Source organism: Panthera onca, chromosome A2, assembly GCF_046562875.1.
Source record: "Panthera onca isolate mPanOnc1 chromosome A2, mPanOnc1 haplotype 2, whole genome shotgun sequence".
Classification (NCBI taxonomy): domain Eukaryota; kingdom Metazoa; phylum Chordata; class Mammalia; order Carnivora; family Felidae; genus Panthera; species Panthera onca.
In genome coordinates, this window is record NC_138340.1 from 10,969,557 (window position 1) to 10,985,178 (window position 15,622).

The 15,622-nt window shown below is 43.8% G+C and overlaps 1 protein-coding gene across 1 annotated transcript; it reads right to left on the reverse strand.

Moving 5' to 3' along the window:
* Window positions 1-8,461: 8,461 nt before the first annotated feature.
* Window positions 8,462-9,424, reverse strand: LOC144614144 (olfactory receptor 7A17-like). Its single transcript, XM_081790608.1, has one exon. It carries the CDS (start codon window positions 9,413-9,415, stop codon window positions 8,462-8,464), a length of 954 nt encoding a protein of 317 aa, XP_081646734.1. The 5' UTR covers window positions 9,416-9,424.
* Window positions 9,425-15,622: the final 6,198 nt, after the last annotated feature.

Genomic DNA, 15,622 nt, shown 5'->3' on the forward strand with positions numbered 1-15,622 from the left:
GAGGTTGCACTGAGCCCCAGAAAGAGGCAAAGGACATCACTAATTTTCACATGAACAGTTTACTCACATAGTTGAAATGCTACCATTTATATTGTGCAGTCAAGAAGTTCATTTCGGTATCTTGTCCCTTTTGTCCCCAAAGGATTGTCCTTTTGAAGAGATTCCCTCCTGTTTCACCTCAGATTAGGTGTTTTGGTCTCATTCTCCACACTCCCCAGCAGAGGTCATGCATTTTACTGTTTTACTAAGAATATCTTTCCTGCATGGGAGGAATATGTGCTGATTGTGAAACATATTCCAGGCATTGTGTAGGCAATGAGCATGGGATACTGAAAAACCAAACGCAAGTATCATCCAATGATGGAGAATGAATAGAAACAAATAAAAATACTAATAAGACATTAGAGGGTGTCAAACTGCTATGAAGAGAACAAAAGTAGATATACAGGAGAGTGTGGATACGAGTGATGTTCTGTAATTGGTGTTTGGTCAAGACCCGTAACAGGTGACATTTGACAGAGACTTCAGTGAAAGGAGGGCAGGATCTGCAAGCATTTCTGGGGAAGTGTGTGCTGGCTGAGGGAATGGCCTCTGCTAAGACCCTGAGGATCATACTACTTGGAGCTATTGGGGTCCAAAATAGGAAGCGTTGTGTGAAGAGGAGTAAACAGGAGAGAAATCAGAGATGGTGTCAGGTAATTTCAAAGGAATGGGTGGCCTCATTACCGGTTCCCTTTAGAGGGAAAGGAGTCCCTCACCCACACTATATACTGCTTATATTTTAGAATCTACCTGCAAAGCCTCCTGTACATTGACAAGGAGCCCTCCTGAATACCCTGTGCTGATTGAGTGTTGGCTTCTGTATTATTAGAGTCAACTTAGAATATATTAGCTAAGGCACCCCTGCTCTGGAAACGGATCCCCCGCCACAAGACAAGACACACACACACACACACACACACACACACACACACACACACACAGCAAATCATCACTCCCTGAGCTGTGTTCTTCCATGAGTTCTCACCTCCAGCCCCAATAATTAAGCTCAGAGTAGCTATAAACCAATGTGGCCGGATCCATTATCATTCCTCACAAACGATGTAAAAATGGTACCTGAATTCCAATGATTGAGTTTCTTATGGACAAATACATTTGACAGGTCAGACTGGCATGCTAATTTTCTGTCCTGCATTTAAAGGAAAACAAACCATCTGCTCAAAATCAGAGAAACACACACACACACACACACACACACACACACACACACAGAGAGAGAGAGAGAGAGAGAGAGAGAGGCAAGAGAGTGAAATGAAATTGAAGTGGCACAAAAGATTTCATGGTTCATATGGTCACTGAAACCTGAGGGGCCGTGAAGAAGAAAGAGCATCCTGAGGTCTGACAACATTCCAACTCTTGTTACCTCCTTGATGCCCAGCAAAAATAATAAGGAGCAAAATTAAATGTGGTCAGAAGACGAAATTAGTGGGTTGTTCAGCATGTGGATCGCCTTACAGACTGAATGCTCCAAGAGAAAAGTGTGCTAAGGGAATAAATCAACCCTTCGGCACGGGAAATATGCAAAGCACAGCAAAAGTTGGGCAGGTAATAATGAAGCAGTAGGAGACTTGGTTTTTTTTTCCGTACCTGATTCATATTTCTCTGACCCATTGGATGTCCTGTGATCTTAGGGAAAGTGGATAAGTCCCTTTCACTTTTCAGATGTGGCATCTTTTGTTTTTCCTGGCCTTTGCATTGTGACCTCTCTCTTGACCAGGGTAGTGGGCACACTCTGGTCCTGTTTCCGGTTTGCACAACACCCAAAGGTTTGTTCAGACCTTGCTCTACAGAATTCTGCACCCACCGTGACAGTCAGTCTAGGCTCTGAATCACCGTCTTCATAAGATTTCTGCCTGAGGCTCTTACACCACACACTTAATTCATTCTACTATGACTCTGCCATATAAGGCAAGTACCAAAGGAACAGGACCTTCTCTGACCTTGTCCACTGTGGTTTTTCAGGAAGGCATGGTCAGCCAAGCACATGACCATAGAGATCTCCAGGTTCTGGGCTAGGCTGGTGGCTGTGTGGTGACCTCAAGTGAATGCACCTGGCATTGATTCTCTCTGACCCTTTCCTGCTGGACCTGCTGGGCACCCGGAATCACGTAGCTGGGAGCTCTGAGGGAGAGGTGTCCATGTGGCTGTCTGAATTCCTCCTGGATGGCTATCGGTGGCAACTAAACCCTCTCCCTGCAGAAGATGGTGGGAAGGAGGCTAGCATGAGTCATCCAGCCAAGCTTCGGACTCTAGAAGCAACAATCAGGTCCCATCGCCCCCGGTGGCACAGGGGGAGGGACTGCGCAGAGAAGACATTTATAGTTTCCTTTGTCTGTTCATGAGGCATGTTTCCCTCCTGCTTGTCCAACCTACAGCACATGATTTCCCTGGGGGACACTGGTCTGGACACAAAGAAAGATTTCCTGGAGTTTCTGTGTTCCCAATAGACCAGGTTATAACTGCGTGACCTCTGTGTTGATTACTCCTACCTTGTGAGTTCTGTCCCTCCCAGAGTTCAAATATCCCAGCACCTAATCCCAACCCTGATTTTAACATTTCCCCAAAATCGAGGACTAAGCAATCAGTCTGGATTAGATCCCTTGGATCTCCAAAATGTTGGCTTATGGTGGAGACCTGAGCCGAAATCAAGAGTTGTTCGCTTCTACGACTGAACCACCCAGGCGCCCCCAGATATTCATTTAAATATGTTGTGTATAGATATGGCCCCCATTAAGGGATTCCTTCTGCCACATTGATGTAGGGTTTTTTTTTTTGTCAAAAAGCTTCTTCTGTAAGTAACGACATATTTTATAATTTCACTGAGAAATTCTAGAGTGTTCAAGAATATAAATTGAGTGTTGACCATGTTTCAGGCAATGAGTATAGGGTGTGGTGAAGAATGCAAATCCCTAGAATCATGGAGAAAAAATATATAAGCAAACAAGAGAATTCTATAACTTTTCAGATGGTGAGGGCTGCTGTGAAGAAAAGAAAAGCAGGAATAAAGAGGGAGCCAATAAGGCATTCTGTTTTAGTGATTATATAGGCAAATTCTGCAAACAGGTGACATTGTAACACAGAACACATATAAGACAGAAAGGATTATGTGGGAAGCCTTTACCTGGCAGAGGGAATGGCCAGTACAAAGGCCCCAAGGAAAGTATTGTTTCAGAAGTTCAAGGCAAAAAGCAAAGCCAGTGCTGCAAGGGCAATGAGCCTGATGGAGACTGATGACAGACACTGTCACACATGTGGGGAGAAAAGTGGCCTCTCTGCTACAACTGTCATCTCAAGGCACAGGGCCGTCCTTGCCCACACTACGTCTCCCTCTGTATACATCATGGTCTCAAGGCATCCCATGAGTTGCCACAGATCCCCTTCTTGGTGCCTTCTCTTGACTGAGTTCTGGCCCCTGTATTGCATCATCTTGGGATTTCTGAGTCCTGGCCCCCCTTTTTTTAAAATATGAAATTCATTGTCAAATTGGTTTCCATACAACACGCAGTGCTCATCCCCACAGGTGTTCTCCCATCACCCAGCCTCCCCCTCCTCCCGCCCGCATCAACCCTCAGATTGTTCTCAGTTTTTAAGAGTCTCTTCTGGTTTGGCTCCCTCCCTCTCTAACTTTTTGAGGACTGCTCACCCTTCACCAGTCACAAGACACCATGGCCTCCTGGGTTGTGTATTTCCCTGTCTTCACAGACCTCACCATCCCGGTTATGCTGGGAATGGACACAACCCAAGGAGGCCACATCAGACATCTTTTCCTTGCAAAGTATAGAAATGGTTCCCAGAAATGCCAGTACTTAAGCCTCCCATGGACAAATGAATTTGAGGCTCCATATTGGAATGGCAAGTTTCTGCTGTGATTTACACAAACATAAAACAGTCTGTTCAACAGACAGCGAGGCAGAGGGTGGGGGTGGTGATGAATGAAATGGATGAGTCAGAGCAATTATCTAATAAACTTGTGTGGTTCCTGAGACACCGGGTGGTAAAATAAACTGCCATTGCCTTAATAGTAAGTTAAAGGAATAGAATATGGAAGACCAACGAAAGTGTGAGCATCCCCTCTGTGAAACTGACACAGCCACTGAATAAATACATCACTGAATCAAACAAACAAATGAACACAGTGATCACCTGTCCTGCACTAAGTTGAATTGGCTCTCAGGCGAAGACAGGTTAATGAACTTGGCTTCCATTCTTCTGACCCTCTCATCCACGGCGCACCGGGCCATTGGGCTCACCTGGCTGGGGCATCTGACAAGGTCTCCTTGTGACAAGTCTGAATGCCTCCCTGGACTGCAGATAGTAGGGACTAATGCTCTGTTCTCAGCTGAGACAGCAGGATGGAGTAAAGCATGGGCCCCCAGCCATAATTAGGGCTTGGAAGAACAGAGGGAGACCTTGTCCCTTCCCATCCAAGTTCGCACAGGCTCACAGGAGACCACAGAGTATTTACAGCTCCCCGTATCCACTCATTAGGCTCATTTCCCTCTTGGTACCCCAGCCTCTGATCTCATATTCCCAAGTGGAAAACTGCTCTGGACACAAGTATTTTTTCCTAATGAATCTAGGTTCCCAAAAGACTAGTTCAGAGACCAAGTGAATGCAGTTCTTTTTTTCCTCCCCTTTTCCTGAACTTGTCCCCTTCCTGATGTGTAAATCGTCTGGCACCTTATCTCAGCCGAGACACACTTTCCTCCAAGTCTAAGACCAAGGAATCCTCCGGGATTAGTCCTCTTTGCCTTCCAAGCATTGCCTATCCTAGGGACCCAGCTGTAGCATTTCTAGTGTTGTCTGTCTGTCTGTCTCTTTGTTTGTTTTTGAGAGAGAGGGAAAGAGAGAGCATGCGTGGGGGAGAGGAAGGGAGGGAGAGAGGGACATAGAGAAGCTTTTTAAATATTTATTTATTTATTTTAAGAGAGAGAAAGTCAGAGAAAGAGGGAGAGAGAGAATCCCAAGCAGTCTCTATGCTCACTGCAGAAGCAATCTGGGGGCTCAGTTCCAGATCATGGGGTCATGTCTTGAGCTGCAATCAAGACATGGAAGATGAACCCACTGAGCCCACGAGGCGACCCAGTGTCTACTGTTCTTATCTACAGCACCACTAGGAATCTACCCAAGGACACAGGAGTGCTGATGCACAGGGGCACGTGCACCCCAATGTTTAGAGCAGCGCTTTCAGCAACAGCCAAATTATGTAAAGAGCCTAAATGTCCAACTGACAAATGGATACAGAAGTTGTGGTTTATATACACAATGGAATCGTACTTGGCAATGAGAAGGAATGAAATCCTGCCATTTGCAGCAACGTGGATGGAACTAGAGAGTGTTATGCTAAGTGAAAGAAGTCAAGCAGAGAAAGACAGATACCGTATTTTTTCACTCATAGGTGGATCTTGAGAAACTTAAGAGAAGAGCATGGGGGAGGGGAAGGGGAAAAGAGAGTTAGAGGGAGGGAGGCAAACCATAAGAGACTCTTGAGGAATGAGAACAAACCAAGGGTAGGTGGGGGGTGGGGAGAGGGGAGAGAGGGGGATGCGCATTGAAGAAGGCACTTGTTGGGATGAGCACTGGGTGTTGTATGGAAACCATTTTGACAATAAATTTCATATATTAAAAAAAAGAAAAATAATAAAGCAGAGAAATGACTTCTTCTGATAATAAAACTTGGGTGCCACAGAGATTGGCTTCAAGACACTTTTTCTGTCACTTGTTTTATAAGACGTTAAAAGCTGTCATTTGGTCCCTTGTTATAAAATGGTCCTTAAATATAACAGATGTATTAAGATCTAGTTATGTACTATAAAGTGAGCTTAACATCTAACAGGGAGTTTGGATTTAATCTTTATAAAATCTTATCCCTGAGGAGGTATAGTTATGAACTACATTTTACGATGTATAAATGGTGCTTGGTGATGTCTAGTCATCTGTCCAAATTTAATATCTGAGTATGTGATGTCCCTTGAGTTTGTCTCGGTCAGGATGCTTCTGGTTCTCAAACTCTGTGGCTGTGGTTCTCAGCCAGAAGTGAATTTTCCCCTGGGACGTCTGTCAAAGTCTGAAGGGAAGCTGCCAAACACCTACAGTCCCCAGGAAAGCACCCCCAAATTCCTGTTATCCTGCCGCCAATGTCCACCATAAACGGTGGGAAACCCAGCTGGACCAGCATGTCTCCAACTTCACTGTGCCCGTGAATCCACACGGATCCCACTACCAGTGCAAAATCTTAGTAATTCTGCATTTCTCCAAGCTCCTGGGTGAGCTGAAGTGCAGGTCTGAGTCTGCGGACCACTGTTTGATTAGCAAGAAGATGATCCTGTGTTAGAGATAAGAGTAGGTAGCGTGGAGGCTTCTGCACCAAATCTTGTCCTTGCGTGCCTGTAATTGTGAAAGGATCATGTATTCGCTCATTCTTCAGGCTGTGTGAAATCTGTGTTTCTTGCTTTTATAAGTGAACCAAAATAATACCCTGATGAACAAGCCTTTACGCTAAGGAGAATAAGGCACCATCAGATATGCCCACATCCTAAACTCCAGTTCCTTTAACATGTTATTATTTTTTTTAGAACAAAGAGGGATTTCTGCAGCAGAATGAACAGGGCTGCTCGTCAGCTTGGGCGATTTGAAGGACGTGCCCATTTGTGCGGAAGAACTGGGGACCCTGAACCACACCCCAGCAGGACATGCAGTTCTTGGGTGAAGCGTCCTCTGGTCAAGCAGGTGGAAGAGATTTCACAGCAGAAAGGACGTATTATATAGATGGTGCTGATACTGTGCATTCACCATCCCATGGGACTTGTGACATATATCAGAAAAAGGAAGCTATTTCATGTAACAATGCAAAAATCACATGAGTGGATTGCATTTGAAGTTTTCAAGCAGAAACAGGAAGATAATTCAGTGATAAAACGTAGAAGACACTAAGCAATCCTGTGCCTCGATGAATAAACTCCCTCAGTGGTGAACACCATCTTCCATGCTTTAATAAATAGGTGCATAGCACGAACTGTGATTTTTTTAAAAAATGAGAGAAATATTTTGTGTGTCACAAAATGAGTGTTTCAAATGTTTGCCTCCTCATATTTATGTTCAGGCCGATATGAAGAACATATCAAGTCGAACTGTTTATTCAAATTTGCCTTTCCAAGTACACTCCACTGGGAGATCTACATTAGCTAATCAGGTTTTCCCAGTGACTATGGTAGGAAATCTGGACCCCGAGGTGAATACCAGAATAAAACCAAGAGACCGTTACAAAGCATAAGGGCATGTTTAGTGCAAGGGACTGAAATGACGTATTTTCCCTGGGTCCGTTTCGAACACAACCATGTTGAATAAACATACCGTCAGATGTGTTCCACAATCACCAGATAAGCCCTCGGCTACCCCCAGTCACAAAGCACCTCTTCAGAAAGCCCTTTATAAACTAGAGACTGATACATGAGTGAATCAGCTTTTCCCCTTCAGCACACACATTCTACTCAATACAATTCTCCAAGAACGTGTGAACCCAACACCAGCTTCCCACCCTGGCTGTGGTCCTTGAGAAAGCCAGATCCCTCAGTGGCTCTCTATCTCTCTCTTCCTCTTGACCCTCTCTCCCCTTCTGACACCTCCCAGAATGGCTTTTGACCGTCCCCTGTGCCCTCCAGCATACATGAGTAATAAACCTGGGGTTATTAGAGTTCTCCGATAGATGTGGCTGACGTGTGTCCTGCAATCACAATAAGAACCCAAGGGCTGGTGCGGCCAAGGCATAGGCTGTGGTCAGGGAAAGGTCTGTGGGAGTGTGGACAAGCACATGGGCACGGGTGAGTGCTTGGGCATTCCTAGCCAGAGTGGGGTGTGAATTCCCTGAGGCTTGAATGGAACAATGTTAGAGTCCACATCATCAGGTGGAGTCCTAAAGGAAGTGAAGGAAAAGACTGAGACCCAAGGTGGAAACTGTGCTTTTGTATTCTCCTTGACAGTAAAATGATGGAAATGGCTTACTGATCAAGTGTAGCTTTTTTCCGTATGAAGGGTATAACTCATGATAATGATCTCAGGAAATCTAGGGGAAATTTACCCGGCATGGTATAAGTCATTTGAGATGAAATTAATTTTAAAAATCCAACTAGTCCCATGTGAGATACAGAAATTTCAAGCATTTGTGACCCAAGGTTGGGGTAAACTTTGGGGACGTCTGAAAATAGACAACGGAGAAACCGTCTGTATTTCAGTCACAGTAGAAACTTAATAATGTGAGTTCCTTAAATGTATAGAAAAGTTGATCAAACAAATGGAAATGCCAAGAAATAAATAGAAGGTGTAGATCCTACTTCCACAGTCTGATCAGAGATTGGCAGTTCCTGGCTCTGAGGATTTGAGCCCTTCAATCATGGGCATATCTTCAGCCTTTGGATGATTGGTTCTTATAACACTGAATCCCAAGGATTCTTTTCAGAGCCCTCTTTATGTCTCTGTTCCTCAGGCTGTAGATGAAGGGGTTCAGCATGGGCGTGACCACCGTGTACATCAGCGAGGCTGTGGCACTTGACCGTGAACTCTGGGTAGCAGCAGAGCTGAGGTACACACCTAGGCTTGCACAGTAAAATAAGGAGACAACCGACAGGTGAGATGCACAGGTAGAAAACGCTTTATACTTGCCCTGAGCAGATGAGATCCCACATATGGAGGAAACTATCTTAGAATAAGAGTAAAGGATCCCAGCAAGGGGACCTCCACCCAGCAGCATAGCTGCAAGGTGCATCACCACGTTATTAAGAAAGGTGTCAGAACAGGCAAGTTGGATCATCTGATTGAGTTCACAGAAAAAGTGGGGGATCTCTACCTCTGTACAGAAGGACAGCCACAACACCATTGAAGTTTGTGACAAGGAATGCAGGACACTCGTGACCCAGGACACCAGAACCAGAAGTCCACAGAGCCGGGGGTTCATGATGACCGTGTATTGCAGTGGGTGACAGATGGCCACAAACCTGTCATAGGCCATCACACTCAGGAGAAAGTCATCCATCCCTGCAAAGGTTATGAAAAAGTTCATTTGTGTGATGCAGCCTGCATAGGTTATGACTTTGGTCTGGGTCTGGATGTTCCAGAGCATCTTCGGGACGGTGGTGGAGGTGAAGCAGATGTCTACAAAGGACAGGTTGGCCAGGAAGAAGTACATGGGCGTGTGGAGGTAGGAGTCAGAGCTGACGGCCAGGAGGATGAGCAGGTTTCCTAACACAGTGATCAGGTACATGGAGAGGAAAAGCCCAAATATGAGGGGCTGCAGTTCTGGTCTCTCTGAAAATCCCAGGAGAAGAAATTTTGATATCCGTGTAATATTTCCTGGTTCCATGAGGTTGCACTGACCCCCGGAAAGAGGCAAAGGACATCATTAATTTTCACATCAACAGTTTACTCACATAGTTGAAATGCTACCATTTATATTGTGCAGTCAAGAAGTTCATTTCAGTATCTTGTCCCTTTTGTCCACAAAGGATTGTCCTTTTGAAGAGATTCCCTCCTGTTTCATCTCAGTTAGGTGTTTTGGTCTCATTCTCCACACTCCCAAGCAGAGGTCATGCATTTCACTGTTTTACTAAAAATATCTTTCCTGCATTGGAGGAATATGTACTGAGGGTCAAACATGTCCCAGGCATTGTCTAGGCCATGAGCATAGGATACTGAAAACCAAAAGCCACTATAATCTAGTGATGGAGAATGAGTAGAATCAAATACAAATATTAATAAGACATCACAGGGTGTCAAGTGCTATGAAGAGACAGAAGCAGATGTAAAGGAGAGCGTGGATAGGAGTGCTATTTTGTAATCAGTGTTTGGTCAAGACCAGTAAACTAGGTGACATTTGATCAGAGACCTGCAGGGAAGGAAGGCAGGAGCCCAGAGCCTGTGTGGGGAAGTGTGTGATGGTAGAGGGAATGGCCTCAGCTAAGGCCCTGAGGATGAAACTACTTTGAGCTATTTGAATCCAAAACAGGAAGCATGTATGGGAAGGGGAATGAGCAGGAAAATGATCAGAGATCGTGTCAGGCAATTTCAAAGAAATAGGTGGCCTCGTTGCTGGTTCCCCTTCAAGAGAAAGGAGTCACTCACCCACAATATGTCCTGCTTGTATTTTAGAATCTACCTGCAAAGTCTGCTGTAAGTTGACATAGAGCTCTCTAGAATATGGTGTGTTGATTGAGTTCTGGCTTCTATATTATAAGAATCACCTTGGAATATATTGGACCATGTCCCCTGACCATCTGATGATGGATGTCATTTCACAAGGCACACACACACACACACACACACACACACACCCCAAATTAGTGATCCCTGGGCTGTGTTTTTACCATGACTTCTCACTCCAACCCCAACAATTAAGTTCGGAGTGGGTATAACTCAAGATGTGCAGATCCATTATCATTCCTGCAAATGATGTAAGTTTCCCATGAACAAATAAAATTGACAAGTCAGACTGGCATGCTCATTTTCTTTCCTGTATGTAAAGAAACACAAACAATCTTCTCAAAATCAGAGAGAGAGAGAGAGAAACAAGAGAGTGAAATAAAATGGAAGTGGCAGAAAAGATCTAATGGCTCAGGTGGTCGCTGAAATCTGAGGGGCCATGAAGAAGAAAGAGCATCCCTGGTTCTGACAACATTCCAATCCTTGTTACCACCCTAATGCCCAGCAAAAATAGTAAGGAGCAAAATTAAATTCAGTCACAAGACGACATTAGTGGGATCTTCAGGGTGTGCATCGTCTTACAGAGTGAATGCTCCAAGAGAAAATGTGCTAAGGGAATAAATCTACCCTTCGGCACAGGAAATATGCAAAGCACAGCAAAAGTTGGGCAGGTCATAATGGAAGGTAAGAGACTTGCTTTTTCTTTGAAAAAGCACCTTGAGACTTTGCTATTTCTTTGACCAATTGGATGTCCTGTGATCTTAGAGAAGGTGGGACAAATCCCTTTCACTTTTTAGACGTGGCGTCTTTTCTCTGTTTTTCCTGGGCTTTGTGTTGTGATCTTTTTGGCCGAGTGTTGGGCACACTCTGGTCCTGTTTCTGGTTTGCACAACATGCAAAGTTCTGTTCAGACCTTGCGCTACAAAATTCTGCACATACCATGACAACCATTGTGGCTCTGAGTCACCATCTCCGTAAGATTTCTGCCTGAGGCTCTTACACCACACACTTAATTCATTCTACTATGACTCTGCCATATAAGGCAAGTACCAAAGGAACAGGGCCTTCTCTGACCTTGTCCACTGTGGTTTTTCAGGAAGGCATGGTCAGCCAAGCACATGACCATAGAGATCTCCAGGTTCTGGGCTAGGCTGGTGGCTGTGTGGTGACCTCAAGTGAATGCACCTGGCTTTGATTCTCTCTGACCCTTTCCTCCGGGTCTTGCCAAGCTCTCAGACCCACCTGGCTGGGAGATCTGAGGGAGAGGTGTCCATGTGGCCGTCTGGATCCCTCCTGGATGGTTACTGGTGGTGACTAAACTCTGTCCCCACACAAGACGGCAGAACGGAGACTAGCATGAGTCTTCCAGTCAAGCTTTCGACTCCACAAGCAACAACCTGGTCCCGTCAGCCCACGGTGGCACAGGCAGTGGGTGTGCACAGGAGGTATTTATAGTTTCCTCTGTCTGTTCATGAGGCACGTTCCCCTCCTCCTCCTCTTTGGAGCAGCACATGATTTCCCTGGGGGACACTGGTCTGGACACAAAGGAAATTTTTCTGGAGGTTCTGTGTTCCCAATAGACCAGGTTATAACTGCGTGACCCCAGTGTTGAGTATTCCTTCCTCATGGACTCCGCTGCTCTCAGAGTTCAGACCTCCTGGCAGCGACTCCCAACGCTTATGTCAATGTTTCGCCCAAGTCTAGGACTGAGCAATCTGTGTGGATTAGTTCCCTTGGATCTCCGAGCTGTTGGCTTGTGTTGGAGACACAGTCCTGCCATCTACACAACATTCCGGTTTTCCTTTTCAACAAGGAGGAGAAAAAAGCACCTTGATATGAACCCTGAGCACTACATACCACAGCTTCATGACACATTTGCACACCTTTAGGACTTTCATACCACATCACAATTAAGAGTTGCTGTTCAGCCCCTCTTTGTAAAGACTTTTTTAATTATATGAAATATGGTGAGATTTTTTTTTCGTGCACTATAATATGAGCTTGGAATAGAAAAGTAAACAGGTTCTTCCCGGTAGATTTGAGAAGAAATCAGGCCTTGCAATCATTTTCATTTTAGACCAAGGTGAGCCACTTCAGGCTTCTGATGCATCGAATGTAAGAACATAAATGAATTTTAAAACACCAATGTAGTTATTTTACATCAGCGTTAGCACTTCAAATGACAAATGTTGTTCCAATGAAATTTTGTTAAGAATCTGAGCTTAGGGGGGCACCTGGGTGGCTCAGTTGGTTAAGCGTCCGACTTCGGCTCAGGTCATGATCTCACAGTTCGTGAGTTCGAGGCCCGCGTCGGGCTCTGTGCTGACAGCACAGAGCCTGGAGCCTGCGTCACATTCTGTGTCTCCCTCTTTCTCTGCCCCTTCCCTGCTCATGCTCTGTCTCTCTCTGTCTCAAAAATAAATAAACATTAAAAAAAATTAAAAATAACTAACTAACTAAATAAATAAATAAAAGAATCTGAGATTAGGGTTCTCCCTTCAATCACGGAGTTTCCCCTGGGTAAAGGCATTTTGCATTGTAATCTCATCTCTAAGTAGAAAAGGAGATTTACAATCAATTTACAGATATTCATCCTTTTTAGCTGGTAGAGAATTTCTTAGTACATAACTGCAAGCATGCTTCAGATTTTGACGTCTGGGAGGCATTATGACAGGAAAAGTAATTCATCCTTTAGATGTATGTCTATCATTTATGTCTATCTTGAAATCTTTGTGTCTACACATCTTCATTCTTTTAAATGCATATTAATTCAAACATTTACTCTTTTCATAACTACACCTTCAACTTTCTCTTAAGTTTCCTTTCAACATAAAATAAGAGATTATGTATGAGTTTGCTATTAAAATGAATAAAGATGGGGCTCTTGGATGGCTCAGTTGGTTAAGCACCTGCCTCTTGATATTGGCTCAGGTCACAATCTCACATTTTGTGAGTTCAACCCCCATGTCAGGGGTGCGTTGACATGAGGCTTCTTGGTATTCTCTGTCTTTCCCTCTCTTAGCCTCTCCCCACACCTCTCTCTCAAAATTAAATGCATAAACATTAAAAAAAAATTTAAGTGAATAAACAAACACACAAAAGAGCAGAATGAGACCTACAAAGACAGAGAAAAAAACCTCATGGTTTGCCTGAGGGGACGTGGGCGGATGGGCAGAATGGGTGAGGGGCAGTGGGAGATACAGGCGTCCAGTTATGGAATTAATGAGTCTTGGGGTAAAAAAGGCACGGGGTATGGAATACAGCCAATGATACTGGATGGGTTTGTATGATAACAGACAGCAGCTACCTTTGTGGCGAGCACCGCGTAATGGGCAGAGAAGTTGAATCACTACGTTGTGCACCTGAAACTAATGCAACATTCTTGCCAACTGTACTCAGATAAGATTTCTTTTAAGTGAGTTTGTGTTTATGTGCATGTGCGTATATGTGTTTATTTGAAAAAACAATGTAATATATACATACAACTTTGCATCTGAACATTTTCTTTGGACTCAACGAAGCTAACTATAATTTAAATTTAAAAAAGTAATAAAATAAAATAAAATTTTGCTTCAGGATATTAAAGGACATCTAGAGTCTGAGATCATATTCTAAAGTCGATCTATTTATTCAAGTTTGTTGCTCCATGAAAACTTTTCTTGGAGATGCATATTTGGTGAACACTTGAGTAAGGAAGTGACTGTTGTACACATTGTGGAACAAGGTACTAAGAGACCAGGATCCTAATGAGGAGAATAAAACCGATCTAGAAGACACATTAATATATTAAGTGTCCACTATTAAGAAGAGCAGTTAAGATACTGATATACAAAGGAATTTCAGACATATAAGTGAAAAAAACATAATCTCACAGAGCCTGATGCGGTGCTTGAAATTGTCAACCGCAAGATCATGACCTGAGCCAAGGTTGGATGCTCAACCCACTGAGCCACCCAGGCATGCCAAAAATAGAGTTCTTTTAGAGACACATAATAAAATATTATAGATAAAAAACCAAATAATTTGTATTTTTAAATATTTTTATTTATTTTTAAGAGGGGGAGAGAGAGAGAGATGGCCTGAGCTGGGGAGGGGCAGAGAGAGGCAGAGACATAGAATTTAAGCTGTCAGCACAGAGCCCGACATGGGACTTGAACTCAAGAGCTGTGAGATCATGGCCTGAGCCGAAGTCGGATGCTTAACTGACTGAGCCACCCAAGCACACCTGACATTTATTTATTTCAATTCAAGTTAGTTAACATACAGTGGAGTGTTGGTTTCACGAGTAGAACCCAGTGATACATCACTTACATATAACTCCCAGTGCTCGTCCCAACAAGTGTCCTCCTTAATGCCCATCACCCATTTAGCCCCTCCCCCCACCCACTTCTTCTCCAGCAACCCTGAATTTCTTCTCTGTATTTTTGAGTCTCTTATAAATTGCCTCCCTCTCTGTTTTCATCTTAGTTTTCCTTCCCTTCCCCTATGTTCATCGGTTTTGTTTCTTAAGTTTCACATATGAGTGAAATCATATGATATTTATCTTTCTCTGATTGACATATTTTGCCTAGCATAATACACTCTAGTTCCAACCACGTTGTTGCAAATGGAAGATTTCATTCTTTTTGATCACTGAGTAATATTTCACTATATATATATATATATATATATATATATATATATATATATGCCACATCCTCTTGATCCATTAAAGGGGCATATGTACCCCAATGTTTATAGCAGTGTTATTAACAATAGCCAGTTATGGAAAGAGCCCAAATGTCCGTGGATTGATGAATGGATAAAGATGTGAGTGACCTAAATTTTGATCATGAGTTGCTTGCCTATCTCGCTACCTCAAAAGCATCAGAGTCAGACCACACTCACATTTATGCCCCAGGAATTCACTCTACCAGATGCTAGGCAGAATATCTCCAAATTGATTTAATTTCTTCTCCATAATGTGGGTTCTTTAAATGTCAATTGACCTTAACCAAGGGAAGCTGATAAATGGAGAAGCTTAAACTCGGTTCCCTCAAATAATTTTATTGACTATATCCCTGTGAGATTCCTACTGCTGTTATAAAACATTCCCACACTAGCTGCTAAAGACAAACACATACAGGTTCTTACAGTTCTGGAGTCAAAAGCTTCGAAGGAGTCTCGTCGGGCTAATAGCAAGGTGTCTGCATGGTTGTGTTCCTTCTGGAGGCTCAGGGGAGAATGTGTTTCCTTTCCAGTTGCAGTCTCTGTTGCTGGCCACCTGCATTTCTTGGCTCACGGCTCTTCTGCCACCTTCATAGCCAGCAGGAGAGCATTCTCAAAATCTCTGACATCAACTCTTTTGTCTCCATCCTCAACATTTGGAGGA